At 38.0% G+C, this 17,916-nt stretch overlaps 1 protein-coding gene across 3 annotated transcripts in view; it reads right to left on the bottom strand.

The window, feature by feature from the left end:
* Nckap5 (NCK-associated protein 5) overlaps positions 1-17,916 on the bottom strand; it is an 824,710-nt gene that overhangs the window by 176,532 nt on the left and 630,262 nt on the right. For all 3 annotated transcript variants that reach the window (XM_013030807.1, XM_013030809.1, XM_013030808.1), the window contains exon 9: positions 11,366-11,485. In XM_013030807.1, the coding sequence (XP_012886261.1) occupies positions 11,366-11,485 (120 nt within the window). The remainder of the gene's footprint in view (positions 1-11,365; positions 11,486-17,916) is intronic.

Genomic DNA, 17,916 nt, shown 5'->3' on the forward strand with positions numbered 1-17,916 from the left:
GCTTTCCTAGAAAAGATAAGTGAAGTCCAGAGAGTAGAAATTAACTACTTATTGTCTCAGGAGTTATGAATAGTAAACAGTAATTTTGAACTCAGCTGTATTTAACTGTAAGTTCTTGTTCTACCTGTTTATATTTTATAAATAATTTCCCACAGAATCCAACTAGGAAGATATAAACATAAAAAACAACTAGGAAGATATAAACAAGTTGTACATTATATAATTTCATTCTCTTGGAAAGGCAAAACGAATCCATAGTGATGGAAAGCTGATCAGTGGATGTCTGAGGTTGGGGATTGATAAGAGACTGACTGGAAAGTAAATAGAGAATCTTTTGGGGTAGATGCAGAGTGGGGTAAATATTCTTCAGAAACAGGTCACAAATATATGTAATAAGTGATGAGTTTGGTGGTCCTGTTAAATAGAATGACTAGGAAGTTGCTTTTGAGAAGTCACAAATTAGTGTATTATATGGATCTTTAGCATTTTAGCAGTCTGCTCATAAAGTAGCAAAATCTAAATACTAAAAGAAACAGGCTGGAGACTTACTGAATAATCAATTGTGAAAATCCATTCAGATACACAAAGGACATGCACAAATGTCTCACATATTCTGTTTTGATATGGTATTAATGCAGTGAGTTATTTTTTTCTCTTTAGCAGTGGACAGAACATTGAACAGAGAAGATGATGTTGTATCTGAGGCATCAGAGTAAAGATCACCTTCTTTATTTCAGCTTTCTTCAATTTTATGGCAAATTCTACTGCAACATTAATGATAATGGCTTTTTGCACTCATATCATTATGACATCTTTGCTTTAATTCAAGAATTCCAATGCTTTCCTTGAACAACATCAAATGTACCAATGAAATATGAGCACAACTTATTAGAAAGCATCTGTATGCATCTCACATAAAAATGCAGTCTTTTACTGGGAACTTCTGATGACTGTCCCGACTGAAATAAGTATCTATTGTCCAATAAGATTCCCATGGTATGATCCTTATCCTTTCCCATGGAATATTTAGATATTTGGGAGGGTAAAACAACCACAAAGTTGTAGATCAGAAAAGGCTTCTGTCTTTTAGGGGAACTTGTCCTTTGAATGTACAATGGCAACTGTGCAGAGCCATAGCACGCGTGGTAAGGATAGAAAAGAAGTCTTAAGGAAAGGAGAGAATTTCAAAAATATTCAATGTGAATAAATGATAGTTCAAAGAACTGTAGTGGCTTAAATTTGAATGGAGAATCATCTCCTTAAGGACACTAAGAGTCGGGATTCATGAATTCTCAAAACATCTTGAAAGTTTTCTTCTAGTGTAGAAAGAAAAATGTCCTGCTCTACTCAAAGGATTCAGTGGCCATTACAGAGCTCGCAATGTCTCCAGAGTTAACCACCAAATTAGGTTGTTTAAGCCAAGGTATTTACAACCCATCCAACCCCAACACATCTCATGTACATCCTGCTGAGGAGCTTAAACATCACTACTGAATCTGTATAGATGATCGAATCTGTATACAAATTCCCAAGAAAGACCTACAAGTCAATAATAAAGAGAAATTGATTTAATACAGTGTATTTTTACCTTAACACTTCCTCCCCTCAAGCCAAGTTATAGAAAAATACCCTTGTGAGAAATTAGGTCACCTGATCCATCTCCCTCATTCCCTTGCTACCCAGACCCAGGAAGAGGCAGACGAGAGCTATGGTGTTCATTGACTTCTGCTATGTGGCAGTCAACGTGTTAGGATTTTTAGACACCTTGCCATTGCTTTATTGCTCAGATGGAAAATAAGCCTTATAGTCATCTCAGAAACTTGCCCTTGGAAACTGTGGCAGAAAAGGGACTTGAACCCTAGTCTACTTGAGTCTTTTGTTATCTGTTACTTGACAGTTAATTCTCCCTCTTGACTCTCCAATATGCATTTTCAGAGATGAGGCATTACGTCAGTCCCTTCCATCTAAACCAGTTTCCAAAGTCACCCCATTAGACTAAAAGCCCATTTCATCACAATACTACTCTATACACAGTGTGTGGCTTGGTGCAATGTATGGATCAGTCTGAAATCAATCAAAGTTGGAAAATAAGAGCAAGGGGATCTTGAAAGTTGAGATATAATACTCAGTGGTTCTATTATACCTTGGCATAAATATGTTTTGAGGGCAAGTGTCTGGGTCATGTTTCTCAATTATTAGATTCATGTCCTTATTCAGGGAAATATCTATTAAATCCATAGTGTTGTCTGTAACTGACTATTAGGACAACTAAACTTCTTTAACTTGATTTGTCCAAAGCATAGCACATTGCCAAGTTTCAACAGGCCCCTAAATGTCTTTTAATTGATTGATTTGCTGAATGTGCTCTCAATATCCTTATGAAGGTCTGGGAAAAGCAGGGAAGGCGACAATTCAAAACACAATGTTATTTAGCATGTACCTCCTCACCTGTGCAAATACTTTTATTAAGGTTTTGGAAGATTTGACCTGAGCCTATAAAGGCTTCTGTATGTAATAATAGCTGGAATCTGAGTGTGTCTTTGTGCCTTGAGGCCAGGTGTGACTGTTTAGGGGCAAATAGTAAATCTGTGGAGTTGGGATAGAGGAGCACCATGCCTAGTAATGTTTATCTCCATTCATCAGGTCATTTGGGAGCTACCGTATGGCAGACCAGGCACTGTAGAAGTCTAAGATACTTGCTTCTGAAGTCTGACCATCCAAAATAGCACAGGACTTTGGTGACATAGCTGAAGTTCTATCTCCAGGAAGTCTTGGCCTTTTTCTGTAGCCATTGTCAAGGTGTTCTGTATCCTCTCTGCCCCCGTGATGGCTTGGCTTCCCCTCACTCCCCTCCACTAGGCTGATTATGCATCTAGGATTGAGGACTGGGAAGATGATCTCTGCTGCAGCCTGACAGGCTAAAGATTCATCCCAGAGGCTCTTGAAGAGCCATTGACTGTGAATCATTGCCTAGTTCCAGAAAGTGACCGCCCAAATGCGACAGGGCAACTCTCAGACAAGTGCACCCTCTTTGTAAAAGAGGTGATAGAACAAGAGCAGAATTGCTTTACACTCCTGCAAACACTCATCTTTCATGTCAGAGTTTGGGTTCTTAATCTTTGCATTCTAGGAGTAAGATTTCCCTTGTGTGACATACACTGATAGCAATGGACATTCTGTAACGTCCAGTGCCAAGAAATGAATGCTCCAATATGCATAATCAAATCCCTAGGTAAACATCACCATTGCTTTCTCTGGACATTCTATCACTTGCATTTCCAAATCTTACATTCCATCCAAAGTTCAAAGTTCTTGAAAATGGAATAGTCAATAACAATTTTTATTGAAAGAACTTTTAGGTCTCTATGATAAGCATTTATGGTGTGAAATTTACTAAATCTAGGATAATAAGGTTTCCTTAGGTGATATATACATGCATGTGTTTGGGTCATATGTCTCAAATATTCCATGCTACAATGCAGCATATATATTTCCTAAATTTACATGTCAACCATTGTTCTATCACTATATTGTGGTGACTTATGTTGCAGGTTTAAGCCTTCATTTAATGTCAAAATCCTTAAATCAAATCTTCAACACAGAGAGCTCTTCATTTTTCATCAGCCTCTTAATTCAGCTTAACTAGATTCTTCCTTGGATAAAAACAAATAGAATGAATTCTTGAAGGGCACAGGGAGAGAATTCAACCAGCATGATACGTTTCAGAGGTCTGTTTTTTTTTCTTTTAATAAAACTCAGTAAGTTAACCTGATATTGTTTGAAGGACTTGGGAAAGCCAAACTTTATAACTAGTTATGATTAAAACCAGGACCTAGAATTAGTGCGTATATAAATTCCAATGTTCAGCTTAGTCCTGAATTTAATCCACATTTTGCTTCTGAAACCCTAATAAATTGTGATTCTTCCTTCAATGTCCAATTTGGCTGTCACCTCATCCTGGAAGGCTTCCTTGATTTTTCTACCCTCGCCTTAGAGGACCACTTATTGTAAAGATTTTAGTTACATTTCTTACTCTGCATACAATTGGTTGTTCCCATTATCTGTCTCTTTATTAAATAATGATACTTTCAGGTCGGAAGCTATGTCTTAATCATCTCTTTATTCTCAGAACCACCTAGAGGGACAAACACATAGCACATACTCAATGATTCTTCCTTAAATAACAAATAAAGCAACACATGCTGGCTGTCTTATGACTATAATTATGAAACCCACATAGCCAAATGCTATATATAGATGCACCATACTTTAAGTGAAACCCTTACTATCACTAAGAAAGAGAAAGACAAGCAGATTACAGGCCAGTCCTAGCCCATAGATTTTATACTGGACTTCCCCAGGGTTAGAAAACAATTGAACCCAGTGTGTGTGTCGTGGGGAGGGGAGTCAGACAATGTTTAAACACTGTGAGGTGCATGCAGAACTCTGCACTTCCAGTTCCTTACAATTTCTCAAGCATTAGCATTTTCTCTCCATTAATAAGGAGAGATAATTCTCCTTAATCATTTTGACCTATATAAACATAGTATTTCAACATCTACCTTCTTCATGGACATAGTATGGACACAGTAGCTTAAGGGCTACGCATGATCCCTTCTCTGCTTCCTTCCCTTGAGGATCACTTCATCTATGAAGCTATACCATTCCACTTCTTCTCAGACAAGCTTTCTCATTTGTCCCAGAGGTCTACTCAATCCTTGACTTATTCAGCATTAGCAAGCCCCACTTTTGTTCAGGTTGCATACTGATGAGGCAGGGTTTCTGTCCCTCGGAGAATGAAGGCCAAAGCAATCAAGTGTAGAAACCATAGACCAGGTCTACTTTCTGAAATTATGTTGACAATCAACTGATGACAGCACAGTACTAATAATACACAGACTGGGCTTGTGGATAAAACACATCTTTTTAATTGCTTTAGGAATTAAAACACTAATGGAAACATTAATGGAAACAAACATTAATGGAAACAGCATGGCACAGTTACAAAGTAACACACCAATAGGCTGGGATTTAGAAGAAAGATGTGTGTAAGAGATTGAGCAAGAGGGGAAGGGATAGCACACATATTCCAGGGGCATTTGCAATTCATATGGATTTAGAAAGAGGATAAAAAGGAGGGAAACTTCCAGTGCCTTTTCATGGGCTGTTCCTTTCGGCAGGCATTTATACTATGCCCCTTATATTTATTCACTATTAGACCTTCCCCCAGATCCTCTCCCAACATAATGAGGCCTCCACCTGCCCTGCCCAATGCCTAGAACAATATCTCAACTGTCTTATAACACAATACCTTGCTTCTAGGCTTCCTTATACACCCGAGGCTCCAAAGGAAATGCATTTTCCCACGGAATCCCAGAGCTAAAACATGCTCTGCCTACCAATGTGTTAATGCAATGAAGAGGAATGGCAGGTATGGGGTGGGTGGGACTAGCATAACATTGTGAACAGAGAAATAATGTACAGGGCTGGGAAGGTGGCTCAGTGGTAAAGTGTTTGCGTTGCATGCCAGAGGCCCTGGGTTTGATTCCTCAGCACCACATAAGCAAAAAGAAAAGAAATTAAAAAAAAAGAAATAATGTACAAAATGGAACTGTTGAATAGTTGCTTCGAAGAGGGAAAGCATTTCTGCTTTACTAGAGCAAAGAATTTATATCAGGAAAGAAAAGAAAATGAAGCCATTGAGGGCAAAGCAGGTGCCTTCGATGCATTATAAGGAGGGGGAAAAACCTTTTTGCCATAACCTTGAAGATTCTCATTTTCTATGGTGTACTTACTTGATCCCAGGCTCAAGGTTATGCATTACATATCACTAGAAACCCTGCCCTGCAAGAACTCAGCCATCTTTGTATGTCCCTTACTCTCGAAAAGGCTACTTTCTGCACACTGACAAGTTAATATCCTTCCAGTGCACAATGCCTGAAACAGAATCCCCTGATGTCCACTCCCCTTAGGTTTCACATCTGATCGACACCCATAATGAAGAACCAGAGTCTTCAAATGACAGCCTGCAGGGTGGCAGGCTTGCTCCCAGTAGATATGAGGCCCTCTGGGTTCCAGTGTTATTCAGCATCCCTGGACCACTATGAAACAGATCCTCTGTTGTCCAGGGGTTTTTCTAAATTAGATATCATGTTTTCAGGGCAGGGCTATTGGCACTTTCATGGCTGGCATACAAACAGCCATGGGGTAGAACTTATCAGTTGAAGAAAATCATGAGGCAAACTTAAGCCTAGCATTATAGGGAACCAGCAGAAGAAGCCTCTAACATGTTGAGAGTTCCTTGCCTATCTTGACTCCGTCTTGCTAAAGAAAGATGCCATTGGACCAAAGGAAAAGTTTCTATTACCTCAGTCCAACAACCCCTTGGCCCCTTCTTCATCTACCCGTCACTTACTGCTTCCACACATTTTAATGTTCTTAATATTTTTTCCTTTCTATTCATGTTATTTCAACTACAGATATTTGAAAATAATGCAAAAGGCAAATATACAGATGCAAAAGGCAAAAATATATTGAGGAGCTGGTGGCTCAAACCTGAAATCCTAGCTATGGAGGAGGCTAAGATTAAAAGATTTGAAGTTCAAGATCAGCATGGGCAAAAAGCTCACAAAATACTGTATCAACAGAAATAGCTGGATGTAGTAGTATACACTTGACATCCAAGCTACAGTGGATAGCAAGCATGGGCAAAAAGAAAGACTCTATTTCAGTAATAACAAAAGCACAAAGTCTGGAGGTATGGCCCAAGTGGTAGAGTGACTGTTGAGTAGGAGCAAAACCCTCAACTCAAACTCCAGTACCACTTAGAGAGAGAGAGAGAGAGAGACAGAGAGACAGACAGACAGACAGACAGAGACAGAGATACAGAGAGACACACAGAGAGAGACAGAGACAGAGAGACAGAGACAGAGAGAGAGAAACAGAGAGAGGGAGGGAAGGAAGGAGAGAGGGGAAGGAGAACGAGAAGAAGAAAAAGAGGAAGAGGAAGAAGAAGAGGAGGAGGAGGAAGTGGAGGAGGGAGAAGAAGAAAAAGAAAAAGAGGAAATAAAATATGTACATTGAAAAATGTTCAAGACAGCAGATATTTTTCAGTGTTGCTGAATGAGCAACTACCCAGAAGTTATGCTCATTACATACTAGCAGCTAATGTGATGACAAAGAATGTAAACATCTAAAAATCTGTATTTTAAAGTATGAATTAGACACTCAGGGTTTGACATAAAAATAGATATTAGTAGATGGAAGTAAGTATGGCCTTTTCACCAAGAAAATGACCATGTTATTGGGTTTAGAAGACCCACACCTCAACTTTAACTCTAGAGAAAAGTATGAAATTAAGTGTTAAGCCATCAAGAAGCTTAATATACAGTGAGAATAGTACTTTTATCTCTGGAAGGTGCAAAGCAACATTCACCAAAAGTCTTGTCCAGAAAGAGTTGAGTTGAAATGAAAATTTAACAAGAAATGCCTAGTAACTTCAGTGTATTTAGTAACTCCTACTGTTAAGAGAGGTCAGAATACCATAATCCCACACAGGACCTAAATTTCTTAGTTGAGTTGCACAGAACATGAATATTACATGGATTCCAGCAAGAAAAAAGCACAATGATGGTACCATGACTCTTGGAAGCTCTCGAAGGGTGAAGGCACTAGGCTGCCTTTCAGAGAGAGGAAAGCATCGTTGTGAAGATAGGGATATGAGTGTTGGATATCCTGCCAAATCATGGGTAAGATCTATAAATCTATCCTAGATAGCATACACTCTGGGAATAAAGATTTATAGGAGAAAGACAAATAAAAACATGAATGAATAGAATTTCAAAATTTTCTCATCTGATACAATAATCGAAAAAAAATATAGCTAAAGAAATATGCTAAGAAGCAACAGCAAATTTTTGCCCCCCTGATTCTAAGCTGTCAAAACTCCACCATTGGTGAAATAATCTACACTATAAAGAATCTTTTCTTCCTATCATAGCCTATAGATATAGATAGTACAACTCTTTGAAATATCACATCAGAAAGAGAAGGAAAAAAAAAGTAACAAGTCGAGTTACAAGTGTAATTCATTCTTTGTGTGCTTCCAAGAAGAAAAACAGTAAGCAAAATAAGTACACTCAGCAAAGAGGTCTTCACTAGATACCAATAATTGTTAAGGTGAAAGTATTGTTTAATATGATTTACAAGAGGGAACAAAAGGAACACTGATTAATCTGCAGAAACAGGTTTAGGATTAATCTACAGAAATAGGTTTAGATAAGATCCAATAGAGATTTTAGTCCCTATAAGACTTTTACCATACAATTTTATTTGCTACACTGGCTTCTTGAATCTTTGAAATTCAGCTCAAATTGTTGATCTTTTTTATTTTTTTTATTTTATTGTAAAGATACTGTTGCATGAATAAGCTAATGAGTACATTTCCTATGGAGCATTGTTACCCCTCCTTTGTTTTGCCCCTACCATCCCTTCCCTCCCTACTTTCCCAACTCTTCTCTGACCACCCCCATCAAGTTGTAAAGTTCGTTTTAAACATAGTGTCTTGTACATCTCATTGTTACAATGGGTCAACCTGTATCCCTGTGTTGCCATTTTGTTATTTCCCTACCCCTCCCCACATTAGAAAAATGTATAAACAAGATGCAGGGTACAAATTGTTGATCTTAAGGGAGGGGGATTTTCGTAGTCTGAATTGTCACCATACATTCTCCTACAGATAACATTCTAAATTCTAATAGAAAAGTGCATTGTCAGCCTCAAGATTTTAATTTTCAGAAAATGAAACAGCCCCTCTCCATCACAGATGTTTTATTTTTGAGATTATAGTAGCCAGGCTAATCTTGAACTCTAGGCTCCCATGATCCTCATGTCTCAGCCTCCTGAGTGCTGGGACTAAAGGCCGCAAGCCACTGGGCTGGGTTACCTGGCTCCATTTGTAGGCTACCAGACTCTGTCAACTAATTCTACCCCACAGTTTGCTTTCTTGATACAAGGACTTGCTAAATGATATCCATGTCACTTCTTACTCCCTATTTTAGAAGTACAAAACTCAAATAGATATTGCTTATAAACTAGAAGTACAAAACTCAAATAGATACTGCTTATAAACTATTTTTCTAATATTTATAATTTATATTATAAAATCATGATGGGGTCAACCATCTTTCCATATTGCTCCTCAGGTGGCTCTTCACATAGCAGACAACCACTGGGCTGTATTCCACAGAGACAAATTGAGAAGTTTCACCAAACATACTTGGAATTCTGCAGTACTCAATGTGAAGTCCACTGACAGAACCTGCACGGCTGCCCAGCACCCAAATATTCATATGAGATAGGAAATTTCAGAAGAAGATTCAGGACACAAAGTTGTCACATTTATACAAAAATAACTCTCCAATTACTGAGTGAATTTATCATTTATTCATTATTCAGTTCAACAAGTAATATGTATCCTTAGGTATGTAGCAAGCTCAGCTAGCTTTTTGTTTTCACTCTATACTATGTCCTTACTCCCAGTTAACCCCCAAAGTATCACTGAAAATTCAAGTTTTGACAGAAATAACAGATCCCTTGAAAAACCAGCAACTTCTTCTGTGACTGTGAACTGTAAGATGCTACTATTAGCATCACACTATCATTCTTTACAGAAGAATGATTAATGGCCTCCCTTTGACAAATATTATTTAAATAGAGAGCTTCTGGAAATGAAAATTTAAAGAATACAGACGGCAAACACCAAGTTTCCAGTGTTGTCAGTACACACCTCCCCAGCTCCTGCCATTTGAACATGGATTTAAGAAATTTGTGACTGCCAATGAAAAGCTTAGATACCACAGCACATGTTTTTACCGTCCAAATAAACTATCATGAATCATAAACAAAGACTGCAGATCCTTAAATATTGTTCCAGAAGAGCCTGAAGTTAAAACAGGCAAAAAGAAAAATTCATGAACAGGCAACAGCTGCTAAAAGTAATTATAATATTGGATCTTGATTATGAGACTGCAGAAGAAACATGGCTTTTTACAAATGCAAAATCCCCTATGACAAACATTTACTATGGTAAGGACCAGAAAACAGAATAGAGATAAATGATTTTTCCCTTTTCCCACCCACAACATTTTTGAGTTATGAATTATGAATTATGCACCAACTGATAAAGCAGAGAGGAAATTAATTTAAAAGATGAGATCTATTTTGTAATTCACAGAGCTGTTTTATTTTAATTTGGGGGGGTATTTTCATGTTTAATTTTAGCAAACATCTTTCTTTCTCTGAAATGAATTGCAATTTTCCATTATTTCTCTAAGGAATACTAAGTTGTTTATGCCAAAATTCAGAAGGCAAGTCAGCAACACAATCATGATCATTTGGAAAACACTGCCCAGTTGAGCTTTCTACACTGATAGAAATATTCAACTTGCACACTGTCCAGTGTAGTAGTTCCTGGCCACATGTGGCTTTGGAGAATTTTGGAATGACTCTAGTTGGACAGTGTAGTCTAGATGAAGAGAGGTTGAAGAAGGACCTTCCTCTCAGCCAGCTAGAACAAGCAGTTGCATCCTGCTCCTGGGAAACCTCAATGCACCCTTTGACAGCTTAGACCAAAAGAGCTGTGAGCAAAGCTCAAGGGAGCTTGTTTGAGCAAATATGCCCATTAATGGGATCAAACAGATGGGAAATTGCAAAGATTGGCCTTGCAGACCTCTGTGCTAATTCCTGTGCTTCCCTGCTGTGGCATATATTCCCCAGTGCCTTTTCAGAGCCAGTTCTAAAGGGATGCAATGGTTTGACTTTCCAGAAGTCCACATGCTGTGAAGACTGGAAAAGGAGAGTTCAGTGAGAGGGCCTGTAAATATACTGGGATAAGATCTATCAAGTGTTGTGTTGAAAGGAGAAACTCTACAAACAAAAGAAATAGGGCTATAAAAAAAAGCCCAGCTGTATTTTTAACTACAGATAGTTGGAAATAAACAAATGTGCTTTGGCATTTTATGAAACACTATTCCTTCTTATCAGGGAATGTGCAGTTACTAATAGCAGTCCCCAAAGCAAATGACTATTTCCCAACTTCATTTCAAGGTTTCTGTTAGTTTACTAGAAGATTCCTAATGGCTCCTGGTGCCTGTTGTTTCTTTGTTGGTGCTGTTCTTTATCTGCATGAAGCTTTAAAAGGCCAAGAATTTAAGAGACATTCAGTTTTAATGGCATCTCCTGAGATAGAAGAGTTGGGATTTAAAAGCAATCATCGTTCCCCTAGAGATGCTGACGATTTCTGAACTTAAGTAACTTCCTGTCAATAGCATTTCAGTAGCAAAGATTGTTCCACATAAACACATACCTGGAGAAGCAGATCAGAAGTTGGTCGAACTCGCTGTTGGAACAGGATGCTTAGTGTTCGGTTTTGTCGTTCCAAATCAAACACTCTTGTTTTCAACTTTACACATTCCTCCCTTAGATCCTATAACAAACACATCGAAGGGGAAAAAAAAGTCTATAGCTGAAAGACATCTTTGTATATCATAGTCATATATTAGATGATACTTCAGAAACATTAGTCAAAAATAGTACTTCATTTCTTCAAAGCCCCAAGAAATAAATCAAAAATAACATTTTCTTCCACAGACCATTGTCTGATAGAATTATTATGTTCTATAAAGACCTTTTTTTTTTAAAAAAAAAAAAGCACCTTGAAATCCAAAATGCATTAATGTAGCATGCTATTTTTGAAGATGGTAAATCTTAGCGATATAAAGTCAATTTAAGTTTCCTCCTATATATTTTGCCTTTTCACTGTCTTCATAAAAGCAATCATAAAGCACAAACCACAAGGACAACAATGTTTTCTGCAATGAATAGAGATTTGATGAGCGAAAGAAACTATCACTTTTGAAGGAGCCTTTTGATGCCATTTGTGAAAACATGCTGAGATTCCTGACACTATAGCTAATAGAGTCAGGGATGCATTTAGTGGGAAGGGGTCACGGAAGAGAAGGCTTTTAAAAGGCCAGTAGTAACTTGCTCATCCTGTGAGTAGATGTCCATATTGTCTGGAGGAATTTGGTCCCTGTTAGCTCACCTGGGCCACCTTTTAATAGTAACTTGCTCATCCTGTGAGTAGATGTCCATGTTGTCTGGAGGAATTTGGTCCCCGTTAGCTCACCTGGGCCACCTTTTCGAAGCACTTTTGAATAGTTGCAATGCCTCCAAGACCTTTTCCCCAGCTACTAGGCAGGGAGCTCACCCCTGAGGCATGAGGGTTCACTGGAGCCCCATTAAGGAGCTCCTTCTTAACCCATCTATGATGAAGGACTTGTGGGTCTCCAGTTCAAAAGCCAACCCTTTTCCTATTTTAAACAATATTTTTTACAGTTTTATTCATATATAGAAATATATTCTCCTGTCAAAGCACAAAGAACAGGGTCTGCTTGTTCTAGAAAGCTCTATGTATCCTGGTTTCTGTGGTCTTCCCATGACATCCGTGTTTCCCAGGGCCACTGTTTCAAGTCCAGTTCAAATATTACTACCTACCACACCTGCCAAGACTGCTCCCTTTTCTGAATTCCATGTCTCCTTTACGGTAGTTAGCATACTACTGAGCATTCTCTTGTTTCAAATTATGTTGCTTTCATCTTTCATACTTTAGGTTACATTGTCATCTAGATGACACATTCTTCAACAGGCAACATAAAATGATTCCAAAATGAACACTCATAAAACAACCCTCTGCATTTATTATAAATATTGCTAGCAGTGAGGATGATGTGGAAATCTAGTCTGCGGATGTCTGTTTTTACAAGGGGAGGCTACAGGCCATTGTTAAGGGGTTGTACAGAAGAAAGAGCACAAGTCAACAGCTCTGATTGCAAGGCCAAAGTGTCAGTACAGAGGCCAGTGGGCCTGTCCTAAAACCTTGCATCAACCTGACCATGAAGCTAGAACAATGTAACTATGGAAGATGTACCAAGCCTGTGTCATCACATCCAGTAGCACTGATACTACTTGCAGGGGTGTAGCTCCCAGCAAAGTGTGTCCTTAACTTACTTGTGGGGTTAAATGGATATAATTCATGTATAGGATGTTGCTGAGTTATGCCTACAAATGCAGGGTAGGGAAACACAAGACCATGTCTTAAATGAGGGACCTGGGAATAAGAGCCAACAGGGCATGAACAGTAGTGTGAGTGCATCCTTAGGGGTACTTGCATTGTCTGGCCGTGCTCCCTGCCAAGGGAGTTCTGTCAAGTTGTAAGACAAGCTTTGCTTTCTGTAGATTTCATCCTCTGTCTGTTTCACTTATGCTAAGTTTTATTCTTAGCATTTGTTTAACACTTCCTGCTCTCTGACACTAATTGTTTTCATTACTACTAATTGAGTAATTAATAAAATCTGACTGAGGGGTATATAAATATGACCAGCATCCATTGGCTGGGAAAATGTAATTATTCCCGCTTGATTTGGAGACAAATGCAAATGAGTGAGTATGGATTTTTGAGGAAACCAAGGCCTGAAAACAACTAACACATTTTTTAGCAGCAAAACTGAGGAAACTTTAACAAGATTTTTATATGGATAAAATAATAAAAAAATTCATATACTTCACAGAGAGGTTTTTAAAAAAATATAAGTGGCTCCCTTTCAATAATCATTAATTTCAACAATCATTAATGTTCATCATTCACTTGTGAAAACACACCTGTGAACCCTAAGGACTCTAGTTTTCATTATTGGTTCACTGAGCTGAGCACATTGTTGGGGAGGAAAGCTGTAGGAATGTGATATTAGTCTTACGATTATTGACAAATTAGAACTGAGCAAATGTGAAACTATATAGACAGATAGAATGGGTTGGATCATGTGTGTGTGTGTGTGTGTGTGTGTGTGTTGGTACTGGAGCTTGTAATTAGGGCCTCGTGCTTTTTTTTTTTTCATTCAGGGCTGGTGTTCTACCGCTTGAGCCACACAACCACTTCTGGCTTTCCCCTAATTAACTAGAGTCGTTAGGTGTTATATACCAAGGCTGGCTCTGAATTGAAATTCTCCTAAGTAGCTAGAATTACAGGTGGGTGAAACCTGGCTCTGTGTGTGTGTGTGTGTGTGTGTGTGTGTGCACACGTGTGTGTGTGCTTTAATATTCTTATTATGTTTAGTCATGTGTGAATGGTTGTTGATAGAAGACAGCTGTTGCCTCATTTGTTGTAATAAATACAAGCATGTGTGCCTACTAAATGCAATTAAAGAGGGCACAAAAAGAGGAAAATAACACTCTCTGGCCAATATGGTGATATCTGGACAGAAGTTTGCATCTGATTACTTTTCCACCCTCCCAATAAGAACCTACTAACATACATAAGCAGGATGACATATTGGGGGTGGGTATAAGAGCTACTATTCTGATTTTGTCAGTGAGAAGCAAAACCTAGAACACCAACCTAAGAAAGCTTTAGAAATGACATAGCTCTCCTGTGTAGAAGCCTAAGATTGTGCTCATATGTGGAGGCAGAGGTTAGAACATCTGTCCTTACTCATAACCTTTCATTACTCTCTGTGACTCAGGCCTTCAGAAGTGAATTTCACTGAAAATACAGATGTGTTTTCTGATATCAAAAGGGGATGAGATGTTTAATTTTACCATGGGAAAATAATGTCCAACATTGGATGATGCTCAGCATCATCGAAGGAAGAACAATAGTCTTTGGGTTCAAGAAATTAGCCACACCTATTTTCCTTGCAATGTGAATATCATTATCAACTGGAAATAGAGACTAATGGATCCTAGCTGGGTGCAAAAGGCCAATATATTGAGCAGTGTGACATACATGCTTAAAGCATTTCAGTCCACCTGAATGATCCTCAGGTGTAATTTCTCTGGAAACTCCATGCCTGACATTCAGGTAATTTTCACCTACACTTATGCAGAAGATTCTGGACCACTACTATCCAGTTCCTATGGGAGTACAGTTATTTTATACAACTTGAAAAGCAACACTGTTACAACCTGAGTCTGAAGTTAACTGGAAAAATCATAAGCTGATTGCTTAGAAACAAGACTTAAGCCAGGCTCTGATGGCTCACACATAAAATCTTAGCTCCTAAAGAAGCTGAGATCTGAGGACCTACAGCCCAGGCAGGAAAGTCTGAGCCTCTTATCTCTAGGTAACCACCAGAAAACTGAAAGTATAACTGTGGCTCTAAGTGGTAGAGTACTAGACTTGAGCAAATTAGCCTTGGGGCAGTGCCCAGGCCCATAGTTCATGCCTTATGATTGACAAAAAAAAAAAAAGAAAGAAAAAAAAAGAAAAGAGAGAAAGTAAGAAAGAGAAGAAGGAAGTAAACTTGTGTTATCACTGTTCTTGAAAACTATTAAATCTATGTGCTGTAAAATATCATAATGCTATTTCTATTTCAGAAGTGTATCATGGAAATACACTATTTGCTGAATTTGGTGTGACTATAAATGCCCAGTAAATAGAAACAAACCCTCTTTAGTAACCAGACTACCCAGACCACTGCTAAACTGGAGAGAGATGGGCCAATAAGCCCTTCATACTGCTGGATGCTATCCTATACCAGCTTAACTAGATGTTGCTGGAGAAAAAAACTCTAGATAGATGTTTAGATACTCTAGTAACATGCAGATAAAACTGAAATTGTTGATGTAGCAGAGATTTAACTATAGAGGAAATGCTTTTCCAAGTTTGGTTTTAATAGCAAAGCAACATAATCACTGAAGAGCCTAGGAAGGGTACTTTTGCAGGAAGTATAATTGATGTAATGATGATAAAATACATTTCAGATACAATATGAGCTTACTCTGTGCTTCTGATTCACTTAAACTTGTAGGCTGGGACCAATGATTTGGAGGGAAAAATGCAAGTGAACAGGTTTTACATCATTCTCATTTCAGTGTTATGGACTGAAAGGTGTGCACTTTGCTCTTTTAAGGGAATCCATATGAGATTTTTGTTGTTAGCTTCCTTTTTTGTCTTTTTGTAATAACTGAATTGCTAGAGCAGAACAATCTATGTTTATATAGCAAAATAGTAAGCTTCTGGCAATGAAGTTGTCTTTTCCCATAAATATTTGTTGATTCTGGTACTTGAGGATGTCAGGTTAAGCCAATTCATTATATGATATGAAAAAAAAAGCTTTTTGGCTGTTCGTTGAAGAGCTGAAATTGTGACACAATAGCCTTTGTGTCCTAAAACAATAATGTATCTTCAAACTGTAAGGTTTGTACTTACTGTCACACAGACTTTTTTTTCCTTGAGTGTTTGGAGAAACCACCAAAAAGTCTGTAATTTGCAATCTGGGCCAATTCTTAATCATTTGTTTTCTCATCTGTATGTGAATTGTGTCTTATTTCCTATACCATGCTCTTCATTAAAAAGAAATCTTTGTTTTTTGGCAGCAGTTTTACCAGCTCTACAAAAACCAGAGGCACACAATTTCTGAACATATTCTTGAGAATCTCTTAATATCCCCTGCACCTCTCCTTGCTTCCTGGGGTTCCTGAGATATGCAAGCTCACAATAATGTCTTTCTGTGTCTTATCCCTTAATTGTGACACAGTGAATTTATCTATTTACTTGCTTATTACTTGTTTTGTGTAGCTACTTGTGTGTGTGTGTGTGTGTGTACGTGTGTGTATGACCTGATGAATCTGTTTTTGTTTTTAATTTAATTTTATCATCAAAGTGATGTAGAAAGAGGTTACAGTTACATTGTCACCGTCCCTTGCTTTTCTCCCACTTTTCCTCCCCCTAAACACCACCCCCCACAACTTCCTTGCCTTTCTTCAGGTATAATTAAAGAGACAGGTATGAGATGTCTTTCAACACAGAGTCAGAACAGTGCTCCCTCATACTGTATTTTATGCTAAAATGAACATAGTTTCCAAAAGCAGAAGAACAACAGAGAAATTAAAACCTTTGAATTTATCCATGGAAAACCATGAAAGCAACCAGGGATCATACCAGGTACCATACTAGCCATGTACTGTCTACTTCTCTCATACTTATATGTGAGAAGGAAATAACATTTTAGCTTATTGAAGCTACTAATATTGTAGATTACTGGTACAGCAATGAAACTTAAATCTAATTCTACATAAAAGTACTTGAGTCTCTTTATATGATGCTAGGGTAAAATCTGAAGCAGTTAAAATTATTTGTAGAAGAAAATGTGACATTTTGACATAAGTAGGTGTGGAGAAATGTACAAAAATGCTAATATTGAAATATCTCCTTCTGGGAAGCAGACGATCACTGATAAAAGTAATTTTCAATAAAACAGGGGGAGCACAGTCATAAAATTCAATGCATATTCTAAAATGTTTTAAAAAATGAGGTCAGAGGTAGGGTTGGAGGGCTGGGGGAGAAAGATGAAAGGCGGAACATTGATCACGATTGTATAATCCAAGACCAAAACAAAATTAAAAGTCACACTAAATTAGATAAGTAAAAATAAATTTTGCTTTTGTTAATCACTTCTTCCTGGACATTTTGAGATTTGCTTTGGAAGAGGATGCATCTGCTTTATAGAAGGAGATTTAGAGGGAACAAAATCTAAAGGATTTTGTTTAGCCCTTCAGAGATCATAGCCAATAAGATTGGCCAAATGAACCAGCCAAATCTGGGCCAATAGTGACCTGACCCTAGAACCTGATCTTATGTTGCCTGAATAAGGCAATGGACCAGGGCAACAGAGTACCACACTTCCCAATGATTTGATATTTACCCGAGTGACTCCCAGAAAAAGTGTTCCACATTACCTTTCATAGAACTATCACTTGTGTGAAGGAAGATTGCTATCCATACAGCCCTTATAGCATAACTAAAGCACAGATAAATCAAACCAATTCTATAACCTCAAAAACACTCTGTGCTGAATT

This window comes from Dipodomys ordii, unplaced genomic scaffold (assembly GCF_000151885.1).
Source record: "Dipodomys ordii isolate 6190 unplaced genomic scaffold, Dord_2.0 Scaffold133, whole genome shotgun sequence".
NCBI lineage: Eukaryota > Metazoa > Chordata > Mammalia > Rodentia > Heteromyidae > Dipodomys > Dipodomys ordii.